At 42.1% G+C, this 15,967-nt stretch overlaps 1 protein-coding gene across 4 annotated transcripts in view; it reads right to left on the reverse strand.

Moving 5' to 3' along the window:
- Window positions 1-1,097: 1,097 nt before the first annotated feature.
- haus1 (HAUS augmin-like complex, subunit 1) overlaps window positions 1,098-15,967 on the reverse strand; it is a 44,161-nt gene continuing 29,291 nt past the window's right edge. For 3 of the 4 annotated variants that reach the window (XM_078222803.1, XM_078222811.1, XM_078222817.1), the window contains 5 exons: window positions 12,002-12,125; window positions 10,250-10,315; window positions 7,626-7,697; window positions 7,405-7,452; window positions 1,098-4,783 (listed from right to left, as the gene is read on the reverse strand). In XM_078222803.1, coding sequence (XP_078078929.1) covers window positions 4,706-4,783; window positions 7,405-7,452; window positions 7,626-7,697; window positions 10,250-10,315; window positions 12,002-12,125 — 388 coding nt within the window. In that variant the 3' untranslated portion in view covers window positions 1,098-4,705. The remainder of the gene's footprint in view (window positions 4,784-7,404; window positions 7,453-7,625; window positions 7,698-10,249; window positions 10,316-12,001; window positions 12,126-15,967) is intronic. The other variant, XM_078222795.1, reaches the window with a different exon arrangement.

Consider the following 15,967-nt stretch of genomic DNA (forward strand, 5'->3'; position numbering starts at 1 on the left):
TATTGAAGAATCGGTCTCTACCTTGAGACTCAATTCCTTTATCAACCTGCCCCAGGACAAGATCCGGTCTCACTCACTCTCCATCAAGATCAATGGCGAAACCCTCCCAAATCTGAAATATTTCCCCTACCTAGGGAGCCACCTCTTATTTAAGGCTGACATCGATGCAGAGATCCAACATCATATCCAATCCATGAATGCCGCCTTAGGATGAGAATCTTCAATGACCACGACATTCGTGCTGACACCAAGATCGTTGTGTACAAGGCAGTGATTCTCTCAGAATCACTCAGAAACATGGACTAAGTACAGACGCCACCTCAAGATCCTGGAAAGGTGCCATCAATGCTGTCTGAGACAAATTCTCTGCATCAGCTGGGAGGAGAGGTGTACTAACATCAGCGTCCTTGAAGGAGCCAAGTAGCATCAGCATCGTGGCCATGTTAAACCAAAACCAACTCCGTTGGGCCGGCCATGTCAGAGTCCTGACTACCAAAGCAACTTTTCTCCGTCCAACTCAAAGAGGAAGACAAAGGAGGCGCTTCAAGCTGTTTTGCCATGGAGGATATAGCCAATCCCAACTCCATCATAACCACAATTTTACAGATGTATTTTTAATTTGGATTTTCTCCTACCCAATCTCCTCAAGACCAAATGTAGAAGATGACCCTGCGAATGGCCAATCAGCCAAATTAACACAAATCAGGGATCAAAACTGGAACACTTATTGGTCTCTATGGCTCAGTCAGTTCAGGTGGTTCAAGTAGTGAACTAACAAGAAAGCTAATTGCTGTTAACACTTTTGGATTCATATTCTTGTCGGAAGTTAGGGTGAAACACCGGTTGGGAAGGACGATTTTTATATCACCGCATCCTTTGCCATAGCACAATGACAGAAATTGACAGCTTGAAAATTTTTATAGCACACCATGTTGAGAATGAAAGAGATTCCTTACTTACTTGACAAATTTACGTTATCAAGCTTTTTTTAAAAAATCTCAAATTGTAATAAGTTCCCTTGACAATAAAAACAGAATATTGGCTTGTTCAGCAAGTCAAGCAGCATCAGTGAAGTGGACACAGAATTCATGTTTCAGGTCGATTACCTTTCATCAGACTGGTCAGAACTGAAAAGTTGGCTCAGTTTCTCTCTCCACAGATGCTGCCAGATTTCCAGTATCTACAGTATTAGTATCACTTGACACTAATAATAGTTCAGATTCCAATATAAACAATCTAGTGCCAAAAAAGCCACTGGTTAATATTTAAAAACTCAGCGACTGACCTGAACAAGTATGCCACGACAGTAACTGACTTCATTAGTAAGTGTGTAGAAGATTGTGTGCCAAATCCATGTGTTTCCCAACCAAAAACCATGAACAGGGATATCCACTGCTTGCTGAAGTCCAGGTCTGAGGCATTCAAGTCAGGCGACCCTGACCTATACAAGAAATCCAAATATGATCTACGGAGATCCATCAAAGATGCCAAAAGACAGTATCGGACCAAGCTAGAGTCCCAGTCTAGCCACACGGACTCCCTCTGCCTATGGCAAGGTAGGCAAGACATAACAGGCTACAAGATGAAGGCACATAAAATCGCCGGCACCAATGCATCCCTTCCCAATGAACTCAACGCATTCTATGTCCATTTTGAGCAAGAGGTCAGCGAGAGCACGCCTTCCACCCCGAAGCCTCAGACGAACCTATATCCAAGTTCACCACTGCAGATGTCAAAGCAGCCTTCTTGAAAGTAAACCCACGGAAAGCAACTGGTCCGGATGGGGTACACGGAGTACCCGGATGAGCACTCAGATCCTGCAAGGACCAGCTGGCAGGGGTATTCGCAGGTATCTTTAACCTCTCTTTTACACCAATCTGAGCTCCCTATCTGCTTCAAGATGACGACCATCATCCCGGTACCAAAGAAAAGCCAGGCAATGTGCCTTAATGACTATTGTCCAGTGACTTTGACATCCATCATTATGAAGTGCTTAGAAAGGTTAGTCATGGCACAAATCAATTCCGGCCTCCCAGGTTGCCTGGATCCACTACAGTTTGCCTACCGCCACAACAGGTCCACAGCAGACATCATATCCCTGGCCCTACAATAGAACATAGAACAGTACAGCACAGAACAGGCCCTTCAGCCCACGATGTTGTGCCGAGCTTTATCTGAAACCAAGATCAAGCTATCCCACTCCCTATCATCCTGGTGTGCTCCATGTGCCTATCCAATAACCGCTTAAATGTTCCTAAAGTGTCTGACTCCACTATCACTGCAAGCAGTCCATTCCACACCCCAACCACTCTTGGAACACCTAGACAACAGAGACACACATGTCAGGCTCCTATTTATTGACTACAGTTCAACCTTCAACACCATTTTTCCTACAAAACTCATCTCCAAATTCTGTGCCCCGGGGCTCGGCTCCTCCCTCTGCAACTGGATCCTGAACTTCCTAACCCACAGACTGCAATCAGTAAAGATAGGCAACGTCTTCTCCATGATCATCCTCAATATCAGTGCCCCACAAGGCTGTGTCCTCAGCCCCTGACTATACTCCTTATACACCTATGACTGTGCGGCCAAATTCCCCTCCAATTCAATTTTCAGGTTTGCTGATGACACAATGATGAGACGGAGTACAGAAAAGAGATGGAGAATCTGGTGAACTGGTGCGACAACAATAATCTCTCCCTCAATGTCAACAAAATGAAGTGGAGATGTGGCGTTGGACTGGGGTAGGCTCAGTAAGAAGTCTCACAACACCAGGTTAAAGTCCAACAGGTTTATTTGGTAACACGAGCTTTCGGAGCGCTGCCCCTTCACTAGGTGAGTGGAGAATTAAGTTCACAAACGGCATATATAGACACAAACTCAATTACAAGATAATGGTTGGAATGCAAGTCTTTGCAGGTACAGACAGTGCGAGTGGAGAGAGGGCTAAGCACAGGTTAAAGAGGTGATCAAAATGAAGGAGATAGTCATCGACCTCAGGAAGCATAGTGGAGGACATGCCTCTGGCCAAATCAACGGGGATGAAGTGGAAATGGTCGAGAACTTCAAGTTTCTAGGGTGTTCAGATCACCAATAACCTGTCCTGGTCGCTCCATGCCGATGCTATAGTTAAGAAAGCTCACCAACACCTTTACTTTCTCAGAAGGCTAAGGAAATTCAGCATGTCAACCACGATTCTCACCAGCTTTTACCGATGCACCATAGAAAGCATTCTTTCTGGTTGTATCACAGCTTTGTATGGCTCCTGCTCAGTCCAAGACTCAGTCCAAAAACTACAAAGGGTTGTGAACGAAGCCCAGTCCATCACACAAACCAATCTCCCATTCATTGACTCTGTCTACACTTCCCGTTGCCTCGGAAAAGCAGCCAGCATAATCAAGGACCCCATGCACCCTAGACATACTCTCTTCCCCCTTCTTCCATCGGCATAAAGCTACAAAAGTCTGGGGACACGTTCCAACCGACTCAAGGACAGCTTCTGCCCTGCTGCCATCAGACTTTTGAATGGACCTACCTTGTATTAAGTTGATCTTTCTCTACACCCTAGCTATTACTGTAACACTACATTCTGCACTCCTTTCCTTCTCTATGTACAGTATGCTTTGTATCTGTATACTAATACATGTGACAATAATAAATCAAATCAAAATAAAAAACGTAGGTTATAATTCTTTTTTTTGTCATGTTAACAGTAATAATTAGGGACGATGACTTAACTCAAACATTAGGAGCATTTTATCAAGCAGAATAGTAGAGCTAAGATATATTGAAGTTCAATCGATTGAACAATTTTTTCTCATCCTTGTATGCATACATCCTATGGTGAATGTTCAGCTTTAAAACAGCGCAGTAAATATTCAAAGTCTGCCATAAATAGTTACTTATTACAGTCACGTTTATTTGCTTCTGCACAAATTAAACAAATGGTGATGTGAGCAATGTTAATAGTGGGAGTTCTGTTGTTACCTATTTCCCTAGAAGGCCAAGGGCAAAAAAATCTCCCATTTCTGTTTAGTAGACTGTCTATTGTTGAAAAGGACATGTGTGAAGACAGAATCAAGCTAGACTATGATGGTCACTCAACATCATAAAACAACCTGCCTGCACTAATTCATAAGATGCAATGGGGGATCAGAGTCAATCCTTCACACAAGATGGAAAAGAAGGATACAATTGAGATGGAAATAAGAAGGGAAAATGGAGGCGAGAAGTATATAACAATCAGGAATATCAACTGTTGGTACTTCGAAAACATTAAATCCAAGACCACATCATCACTACCTGCAACCTTATTGAGTTCACCAGCCATTGTAATTTAATACAATTATTGAGCTAACAAGGAACAATCAATATGGAAGCCTTAGACTGGCAGAACATTGGCTACAAGCCAGGTGACATTTTTTTCCAACAGCATCAACAGTTGAGCTATTTATGAAGCTTTGGCACACTAAATGTCATCCACATTTTCTCATGAAAGGAATATTCTAGCTCTAGATCATATGAGCATCACTGATCCAAGCTTGTTAATAACCTCTTGTTAGCATTGCAAACTTTAAAAAATATATAAATATATGAATTCTATTGTTTTAGAATGCTAGTTAAAGTTACAGGCACATAAACAATAATACAGTCTTGTATGCTTCATGTCAGGAAAGAAAAAAACGATCCAATGTCAGTTTTCAGTTCATTTGAGTAGATTCACTTCAGGCAACCCACACCTCAGATTATCCATTTTCTCAGAAAGAAGACGATCAACTTTGTTCTGGAAGAGAAATCAATTTTATTTTTCAAAAGATTATGTTTAACCTGTTCATGTCTTTTTATAGAGACCCCGGCAGTTTGTTTACTGTTACTTTATCACGGAACAAATTAAATTTACTAGGAATCGCTCAATTAAACAAAAACAGACAAGTCATTGAGCCACATTTATACAACCGTCAATGACGAGATAACAGCAGATTTTAGCGATAGTACTTGGTGTTGAGAGAAAGGTTATGGTCAGTGGTGTCAGTAATCATATAGCTTTCCCCTCAGTTGCCAGTGGTGCCCACGGCACAGTTTCAATGGTAGTAGGCAAATCCTTCGCTTGAATTCTTTCATGGGGCGTGGATGTCACTGGCCAGGTCAGTATTTATTGCTGATCCCCAACTGACCTTGAGGTGATCATGAGCTGCCATCTTAAAACACTGCAGTCCATCTGGAGTAGGGAGACCCACAGCGCTGTTTCAAAGGGAGTTCCATGGTTTTGATCCAGTGACAGTTGTGGAACAATGAAATAGTTCCAAGTCAGGATGGTGCATGGTTTGGAGAGGATCTTGCAGGTGGCAGTGTTCCCATGCATCTGCTGTTTGTCCTTCTAATAGTAGCGATCACAGATTTGGAAGATTATGTCAAAGGAGCCTTGGTGAGCTACTGCAGTACATCCTCGTGGTACACACTGGTGCCACTGTGAATTCATAGAAATCATAGAAACCCTACAGTGCAGAAGGAGGCCATTCGGCCCATCGAGTCTGCACCGACCACAATCCCACCCAGGCCCCACCCCCACATACCTTACCCACTAATCCCTCTAACCTACACATCCCAGGACTCTAAGGGGCAATTTTTTTTTTTAACCTGGCCAATCAACCTAACCCGCACATCTTTGGACTGTGGGAGGAAACCGGAGCACCCGGAGGAAACCCACGCAGACACGAGGAGAATGTGCAAACTCCACACAGACAGTGACCCAAGCCGGGAATCGAACCCGGGACCCTGGAGCTGTGAAGCAGCAGTGCTAACCACTGTGCTACCGTGCTATTGGAAGGAGTGTATGATTAAGGAGGTGGATGGGGACAATTCAAATGGGTAACTTTGGCCTGGATCTGATTTGTGCCTTGTTGATGGTGGCACAGTGGTTAGCACTGCTGCTTCACAGTGCCAGGGACCCGGATTCAATTCCCCTCTGCGTCACTGTCTATACAGAGTTTGCACGTTCTCCCCGCGTCTGCATGGGTTTATTCCGGGTGCTCCGGTTTCCTCCCACAGTGTGAAAGACGTGCTGGTTAGGTGCATTGGCCATGCTAAATTTTCCTCAGTGTATCCGAACAGACGCCGGAGCGTGGCGACTAGGAGATTTTCACAGTAACTTCACAAGCCTACTTGTGACACTAATAAATAAACTTTAAACTTTAAAATCATCTCCTGAAAGTTAGGACATGAGCCCCAGAAACATGTAAATATGTGCAGAGAGTCCCACACTCTCATGTTTAAAAAGATATGGCCTAGCCAATCACTACCAACGCTCTTCCGTTGTGAAGACTATCACGGCCAATCCAACACTTGATATCTACACTGCCTGGAAAGCAGTCAGGCACTGATGTTTCATGTCCTCAGATCACAGATCCGAGCCCATTGTTGCCTCAAATGCTGCTCCAGCTGAAAATCAGTTTATTAATTTACAGGCAAAAGCTACAGAGCATGGTGGTGCCTTTTGGGCTGCAAGATTCCAGAAGAATCCAGATGAGAAATATCCTCTTTAAGAGAAAACACAATCAATTTGCTTCAGCAATGCAGATTAGAAGAAACATCACTGACAAATAGTAACAGATACAGCAGTGTCAAACACAAAGGTATAAATCTGCAACACACAGAACAACAGTCAAACCAATTTGTGCTGAGTTTACCAACCTTACCTGTGAGGAGGTCAAAGAACAAACAACCAGGAACATTCAAAGGGACGGTGCTCAGACTAGTTGCAGAAATATACAACGATAAAGTTAGAAAAGTACAACTTTGTGCTTATTCTGGATAGGGTGTTTGTGAAGGAAACCAGGAATGGAGAACAAGCTTGTCCTCTACTGCTGGGATGTCAGTTTTAATCACCAAATGAAGTTATAACAGGTGGGTAAGTGGGAGTGGGCATCACAGGTCATCCTGCGCACCATGGTGATCATTTTCTTTGTAGCACTACCAGAAATTATCTGTCACCTGTTCCCAAACCTCTTGACCAGAGACAATTTTTATCAGGGACTGGGAGTGGAGACTAAATTGAACAAGGCAAGAATCAAGTTCAAAGGGAGAGAGTCCCCATGGTTTTGTAAATATCATCATATTATTATGTGAACTCGGGCTCAGATCAATCACATTATTTTCAATCAGAAAAATATGCTTATTCTAATTAGGCTGCACAAAGCTAAGAAGAATGGTGGAGATGTGGCAAAGAAGGGAGGAGTAATAGGAAACAAGACGTTGTGGAATAATAGCATCCAGCATTGTTAAAATAGTTTTGCATTTGGAGTCTGGGATCTGCCAGACTAGATGTACAGTCTTAACATTAGAATGATAATATCTGTGTAGTTATAAACAGATGAAGTAAAAATCTAAGTTGAGATAAACACTAACCAGCTCCAGTTTTGTTTCCTCAATTTTCACTTTGGCACTGTAGAAATTCTGCAAAACACAAGTTCAACGCTGCAAAATAAGAGTTACTCTTGCACAGAAACAAAGAATTAGAAGTCACATTTTAATTAATTAAACTGTACAAGAGAAGATGCATTTGGCTAAAGTTGAACTCCCTACACCAGTTCCTAATCTTGCCTATAAAACAGATGCACAGCACTTACCGGTGTCAAGTCAAGGTAGGATTTCAGTTTTGCATTCAAAGATTCGACTTCCTTCTTCACATTTTCCAGCCTCTAGAAAACAAAGAAATAGAGCAATTAGACTCAACAAATTCCTCTTACCCCCATTTGATAGATAATGTTTCTACATCACCACCCGCTCCCTCCTTCCCTAGCTATTGGGTCTATTCATTTGTTTGAACAGATGAGGGGACAGCACTTGGTACAAGTTCTAAAAATGCTTTTCTTTCATTGAACAGAACTTAAAAGATTTACATGACAGAAGCGAAAAGAAAGCAAACTTGGAGGCTGGCTTCTCAGCCAGGCTCTGTACTGAACTTGAACATACTGAACTGAACTGGATCTTGAAACAACTGAACACACACACACTGAAACCAAAACATATTTCAACCCTTACCTCACCACTGGAAGTGTTTTTCTCAGGCTGTGTCTATCCAGAAAAACAATTCTTGCAACTGCTGTTGTTTGCCTGCATTGTGTATCCTTCAGGAATGCAGTCAATTTTTAGCTAACCTATAGCCTTCTGTTCTACATGTAGCCAAGTTAGCAGTCAATTGTTAAGCTTAGCAGGGTTAGTTGCATATGCTGAAATATCTTAAAATGAAGTCTTTGCATAGACTGAAGAAAATATTGCTAAGCATACACAGGATCTCTTACTAGTTTATCCCCCACTCTCAAATCAGTAGTTGAGAGACACAATGCAGACTGATAATAATCCACGGATACTCAGAATCACAGAATTGTTACGGCACAGGAGGAGAATATTTGGCCAATTGTGTCTGCACCAGCTCTCCGTATCAGCAACTCACCTCGTACCATTCCCCTGCCCGCTCCCCGTAACCCTACACAGTCTTCTTTTTCAGATAAGTCTAATTCCTTTCCAAATGCTTCAATTGAACCTGCCTCCACTGCACTCATCGGCAGTGCATTCCAAATCCGAACCATCATTTCATTAAAAAGGCTTCTCCTTATGTCGCTTTTGTTTCTTTTACTAATTACTTTACATCTGTGCCCTCTCATTCGCAATCATTTCACGGGTATGAACATTTTCTCTGACTTTAATCTGTCTAAAAGCCTCGTGATTTTGAATACCTCTGTTAAATCTACTCTCCAAGATGTTGATAGTGGGGGATTCAGCAATGAATGTCAAGGAGAGAAGGTTGAATGCTCTCTCATTGAAGATGGGCACAGTATGAAGTCTTACAACACCAGGTTAAAGTCCAACAGGTTTGTTTGGTATCACGAGCTTTTGGAGCACTGCTCCTTGATCAGCTGAGTGGAGAGGTGGATTCACAAACACGGCATATATAGACAGAGACTCAATTTCAAGATAATGGTTGGAATGGGAGTCTTTACGGGTAATCAAGTCTCTACAGATACAGACAATGTGATTGTCTGTATCTGTAGGGACTTGATTGCCTGTAAAGATTCGCATTCCAACCATTATCCTGAAATTGAGTCTCTGTCTATATATGCCGTGTTTGTGAATCCACCTCTCCACTCACCTGATCAAGGAGCTGCGCTCTGAAAGCTCGTGATAACAAACAAAGCTGTTGGACTTTAACCTGGTGTTGAGAGACTGCTTACTGTGCCCAACTTAGCCCAACGCCGGCATCTCCACATCATTGAAGATGGTCATTGCGTGGCACTTATGTGGCATAAATGTTATTTGCATTAATAGATCATTAATATATATCACGGAAGACACTGACCCCTGAGGAACTCCACTGCAAATATTCCTCCAGCACAAGACATGTCCATTAACCACTACTTTCTGTTTCCTGTCACTCAGCCAACTTCGTACCCATGTTGTCACTGTCCCTTTCATTCTATGTGTCATAACTTTGCTCACAAGTCTGTTGTGCAGCACAGTATGAATTACCTCATCTTTTACCATGGCTTGGACATCAACTTCTTCCTTCATAAAGACAGATGCAGCATTCATTTAGTACCTATCCTAAGTGACCCGCCTCCTCCTTTTACCACCCTATTATTTATATGCCTTCAGAAGACTTTGGGGTTCCCTTCTATGCTAACTACTAGTCTCTTTTCATACTCCCTCTGCTTATTTTCTGTGCTTCTGCACCGCTCCTCTAAATGTTTTACATTCTGTTGGTTTGCAATTGTATTTTCTACCTGACCCCTCTCGTAAACACAATTTTTCTTCTTTTTCTCAATTTCTCAACACATTATTAACATATTCAGAGCTCAAAATTGATCCTTAACCACTAGACAATCCATTTCAGGCCCCCGAAAGGTTAAATCAAGATAAACTAAATATTGCTGAATTCATATATTCTTAGCCCTTTGCCAACAAAACACAGCAAGAGAGTACAAGTCCTGGCTCTTTTAACAAAGCACATCCTAAACAGATCATCAAATGCATAACACCCTGGACAACAAAAAAAGGACACTGAACAACGAAAAAAGCCTTCACCAGTACCGAACAAAAGAATTCAATTCTCACTTACTGCAATTACACAATTTTTATATCATACATTGGATATGAATTTTATATAATACATTGGATTAAAAAAAAGAAATCTCAAAATGACCCATACTGGTCAATACTTCATTAATTCAATAATTTACACTCTCATACCCACCTCAGAGAGTTCCACTAATGAATGATGATCCAGAGATGCATCAAATCCAACCTGCTTTAAATCGCTCTTTTAAAAGAAAAATGGTCAAAGTTTAAACATGAAAACAACATTTCAAATCCTCACAGTTAATGCAGCTTATAAGAAAGGGAAAAAAGAGAACAAATATAGTAGACTCTGTTAGGATGCAATAGGTTTTACTCCTTCCCTGGGGCATCATGATGGCACAGTGGTTAGCACTGCTGCCTCACAACGCCAGGGACCAAGGTTCAATTTCCAGCCTTGGGTGACTGTGTGGAGTTTGCACTTTCTCCCCGTGTCTGCATGGGTTTCCTCTGGTTGCTCTGATTTCCTTCCGCTCTCCAAAGATGTGCGGGTTAGGTTGATTGGCCATGGAAAATTGCCCCTTAATGTCAGGGGGACTAGCAGGGTAGATATGTGGGGTTAAGGGGATAGGGTCTGGGTGGGATTGTGTCGGTGCAGATTTGATGGGCCAAATGGCCTTCTTCTGCACTGTAGGAATTCTATGATTCATGGTAAGGCACAAAGCAAAGTGTAAATATCACACAGCGACAGCAGAAGAATGGGGGGAGCAGGTAGGTAGCAGTGCTGAAATAAAAGTCCCAGGTGGCAGAGTGGGATATTAAAAATGACTTCCAATTTGAAAAGCAGCTATTACAATTTTCAAAATTATACGAGAACCTTTAGACCTTTTTTAAAAGCTCACACTTCTACCCTGCTATTTACTGCATGATTCCATCACCACATTAAAAATATTGCCCAAATTTTCTATTTTATTTAAAAGCAACATAACATTATTGTCTACCTCCATGGGAGCTAATTGAGCTCCCTTGGACTGTTGGGCTCACAATGTCCCCTCACTTAACATCTAGTGTTAGTGATTAACTTTGAACTCCACTCCACCCCCTCAACCTCTTCTGGAAGTACAGATTTTCTGCTGGGCTACAAGTTGGGATTGGTGGGGGGTGGCGGGGGGGGGGGGGGGGGGGGGGGAGAGGGGGGAGTCTAAGAAGATGGGTCAAATGGCCTTGTGTGCTTTATTGCAAGAGCAGAGTACCCAATTCAAAATCCTCTCCAATGTCCACGCTTTACTATTAACAGCAAGGTACTAATGGATGGCAGTCAGGATATCTAGTTCCGATGAATCGCTCTAACCTCTGTCATTCCAAGGTGGAGAAATACAAAAGGTTTCTCTCTCGAGAAAAATATAAAAAAGCTTAAGCTGCTCTCCAGAACTTCAATCCATACTGGCTGTTGCACAGCAGCACTGGCAGATGCTTGGAAATAGCAACACATTGGGTTTGATACCTCTCCCATGTGTTTATTTTTGGAGATAGTGACAGTCAGATGGCCATTTGACCACAGGAGAAGGCATCAGAGGCAAGTTGATCTTGTCGTGACCCAGCATCCACACACATGCACCTGCAGCAAGTTTCACTGTATAGCCCTGGTTAATTTCTACCCTCCCCAGCAAACCAATTCTAGAACTTTTAATGCTCCCCAACAGGCCTTTTTGCCGCTTTGAAGAACATTAAATTTAATCCATTTTGTTTGCATTAAACCTAATGTGAGTGTGGATCCAGAACGTGATCAAATAAAACTTTGGGCCACCTGAATTTCTGGAGTTTTCCCCTCTAGCTATTCCATTTGAAAACTGATAAAAACCCATTCCAGGGATGTCTGTAGATTGGACTGTTAGGCAATGAGCCTTGAAACCGTAATCAGAACACTGACCTCTAAACTTCGGCTTAACTGGCTCCATTCGTTCATCTTTTTTGTGAAGAAGTCCGCATTCTGCTTTTTGCATTCTGCTTTTGCCTTTGCTGAAATGAGTTGGGAATCTGTATCCAATAAATCCCTTAAAACAAAACAAAACATTAAACTTGCTGCAATTTCATTCCCTTCGAGCCAAGTGATGTCAGTACTGGTGAATGGTACATTTTGTCATTATTTGCATAATGGTCACCATGCAGCATTGATGTAGGTGCAATCTATTCAAACAACATGCCTTGACCCCAAACTGTTATGATCTTCCTAGAGACCAAAATCTTTTAAATAGGGATTTGAATTCCCAGTGACTGATTCAAAAGATCACCTGACAAGATTTTACATTTTTATACTTTTACTGTAACAAAAATTAATATCAACATCAAGTAAACAATAGAACAGCAAAATATTGTGATGCTGGAAACCTGAAATGAAACAAAAATGCTGGAAATATGCACCAGGTCGGGCAGCAGAGAACCAGCGTTAACGTTTCATGTTGATGACCTTTCATCAAAATGGATGAACGTGTTAATGTGAAGGTGAGTTCTGATGAAAGGTCATCAACCTGAAACATTAACTCTGTTTCGATCTACAAATGCTGCCTGATCTGCCAAGTAATTCCAGCATTTTTTGTTTTTGAGTAAATATATTAGTTGCCTACCAAGTAAACTACAGAAATGATATCACCCCCTAACTTCCTAACACCATATTTATACATTATGCTGCACTCTAGTCCTTTAAGGACATATTTTCATAGGAGTACACTGAAGGCTCACTAAATTGATGCCTGGGATGAGGGGTTGAGTAAATTTGGTTTTTATTCTTTGAATTTTAGGAAAATGAGAGATAATCTCATTGAAACCCACAAAGATCTGAAGGGACCTGACAGGTAGACCCTGTGTAATTGTTTCCACTGGTCAGGGAATCGAAAACACTGGGGCATAACACTGGGGGCGGCATGGTGGCACAGTGGTTATTACTACTGCCTCACAGCGCCAGGGATCTGGGTTTGATTCCCGACTCGGGTCACTGTCTGTGTGGAGTTTGCACGTTCTCCCCGTGTCTGCGTGGGTTTCCTCCGGGTGCTCCGGTTTCCTCCCACAGCCCAAAGGTGTGCGGGTTGGGTTGATTGGCCATGCTAAACTGTCCCTTAGTGTCAGAGGGACTAGCTAGGTAGGGTAAATGAATGGGGTTATGGAGATAGGGCCTGGGCGGGATTGTGGTCGATGCAGACTCGATGGGCCGAATGGCCTCCTTCTGCACTATAGGATTCTATGATTCTATGATAATTTCAGGATAAAGGGGCAATAATTTAGGATTAAGATAAGACAGAATGACTTCACTAAAAGCGTTGTGAATCTTTGGAATCCTTAATTACATAATAAGAATATAAGAACTAGGAGCAGGAGTAGATCATCTGGCTCCTCGAGCCTGCTCCGCCATTCAATAAGATCATGGCTGATCTTTTCGTGGACTCAGCTCCACTTACCCGCCCGCTCACCATAATCCTTAATTCCTTTACTGTTCAGAAATTTATCTATCCTTGCCTTAAAAACATTTAATGAGGTAGCCTCAACTGCTTCACTGGGCAGGGAATTCCAGATTCACAACCCTTTGTGTGAAGAAGTTCCTCCTCAACTCAGTCCTAAAGCTGCTCCCCCTTATTTTGTCCTCTAGTTCTAGTTTCACCTGCCAGTGGAAAAAACTTCCCTGCTTCTATCTTATCTATTCCCTTCATAACCTTATATGTTTCTATAAGATCTCCCCTCATTCTTCTGAATTCCAATGAGTATAGCCCCAGTCTACTCAGTCTCTCCTCATAAGCCAACCCTCTCAACTCTGGAATCAACCTAGTGAATCTCCTCTGTACCCCCTCCAGTGCCAGTATATCCTTTCTCAAGTAAGGAGACCAAAACTGTACACAGTATTCCAGGTGTGGCCTCACCAGCACCTTATACAGCCGCAACATAACCTCACTGTTTTTAAACTCCATCCCTTTAGCAATGAAGGACAAAATTCCATTTGCCTTCTTAATCATCTGCTGCACCTGTAAACCAACTCCTTGTGATTCTTGCACAAGGACACCCAGGTCCCTCTGCACAGTAGCATGCTGCAATTTTTTACCATTTAAATAATAGTCCATTTTGTTGTTATTCCTACCAAAATGGATGACCTCACATTTGCCAACATTGTACTCCGTCTGCCAGACCCTCGCCCACTCACTTAGACTATCTATATCCCTTTGCAGACTTTCAGCATCCTCTGCACACTTTGCTCTGCCACTCATCTTAGTGTCATCTGCAAATTTTGGCACACGACACTTGGTCCCCAACTCCAAATCATGTACGTATGTAAATCATAAACAATTGTGGATGTTCCATTGCTGAATACATTTAAGGATGGGATAGACAGATTTTGGTCTCCCGGGGAATTAAGGGTGTTTGGGGAGCAGGCAGGAAAATGGAACTAAAGCCCAAGGTCAGACCTGATCCTACTGAATGGCAGAACAGGATCAATGGACTGTGTGGTCGACTCTTGCTTCTATTTCTTGTGTTCTTGTGTACAAAGTTTCCCAGATTCCAACAGGCTCGCTTCCTCCCATTTCACCAAGTTGTAACATCCAGTGTCTGCCAAAAGTAATTTCCCTCGGTCTTCTGAGAATCACTGGAACTGATTTCTAGCAGCAAGACCCACTCCAGTGGCTCCTTCTTCCAGACAAGCCAGGGCGAATTTTCCAGTGTCCTTCAATTTCTACAGTGGCTGCCTCTTCAGCCAGAGAACATGCCCCCATCACCGTCCTACCTGGTAGCTATCAGAGAACAGCCTTTTTCCTTGGTGTTCACAGTAGATGATGTTTGTTTGTCTCTGTCTTGCTCTATCTCAAGGCCTTATGCTGTGTCTAGGGTCTCTGAGTCAGCAAGTCTGCAAGCAACAAGAATCACTGCCTCTCCCTCTATGTTCAGGTGTTAAATCTGGCACTTGGGTTTCAATAGAACTTGAACTGGGCTCCCAGTCCCCAATGGCACCCAGTCACATAGGCTTATTGCCGAGCTATATAAATAGAAGTAGCTATTGAACACTTCCCAAAATGCCGCTAAGAAACCCATGTAATAACAGAACTTGGAAAAGGGTAATTGAAAACCTTTTCCACAGTCTCTAGAACATAGCACTTACAGATCACACATAGATACAATGGTTCTGCAGATGGTTTCGGTTGGATAAATTATCTTGACAAGAGGCTCTTGGTCTCTTCGGAATGTAGTAATACTCCCCCTAGTGGAGATGAACTATCACTATCATAATATAATTCACATGCAATTATCACGTAAGCTTCAAGTTCTACTGCTGCAGTACACCGACTGTCCAGTTGCTCTGTGCTTGAAAAACAAAATATATTTTTTCCCAACACATTATGGCTGGATACTTCAGTCATCGCACAAAAGTGGGAACAGACCATTCATTGGTCACTCAATTTACCCAGTCATACTGAATATCTTACAATGGATATCCGGGATTAACTGCAAGACTGACATGTAATTATGGGCTTAGATTCTATCATAAACCACACAGCAAATCCTAGCTTAAGTAACAGTGAATGCACCTGAAGTATAATTGTTCGACTGTGAAGGGGTGAGGCATCCTGACAGCATAAGGATATGTTATAAATGCAAGATTTTTCTCTATTAGTTCCTGTTCCAATGTCACAATCTTCTGAATTAATTTATGAATCAGTAAGCTTACAGAATAAGACAAATTCATTTTTTGTGATTTAGAAACTTTTACCAATATTTTTGGCAATTACCTTCTCCAGTTAAATTTATTTATTAATAATCACTGATTTCCAGTGATGATTAAGTCAAATTTAATTTTTTTTAAATGATACAGAATTCAAACTGGGATTTTCTACAATCCTACCAAACCTTCAATAAATGC

The sequence above is a fragment of the Mustelus asterias genome, chromosome 1 (genome assembly GCF_964213995.1).
Source record: "Mustelus asterias chromosome 1, sMusAst1.hap1.1, whole genome shotgun sequence".
NCBI lineage: Eukaryota > Metazoa > Chordata > Chondrichthyes > Carcharhiniformes > Triakidae > Mustelus > Mustelus asterias.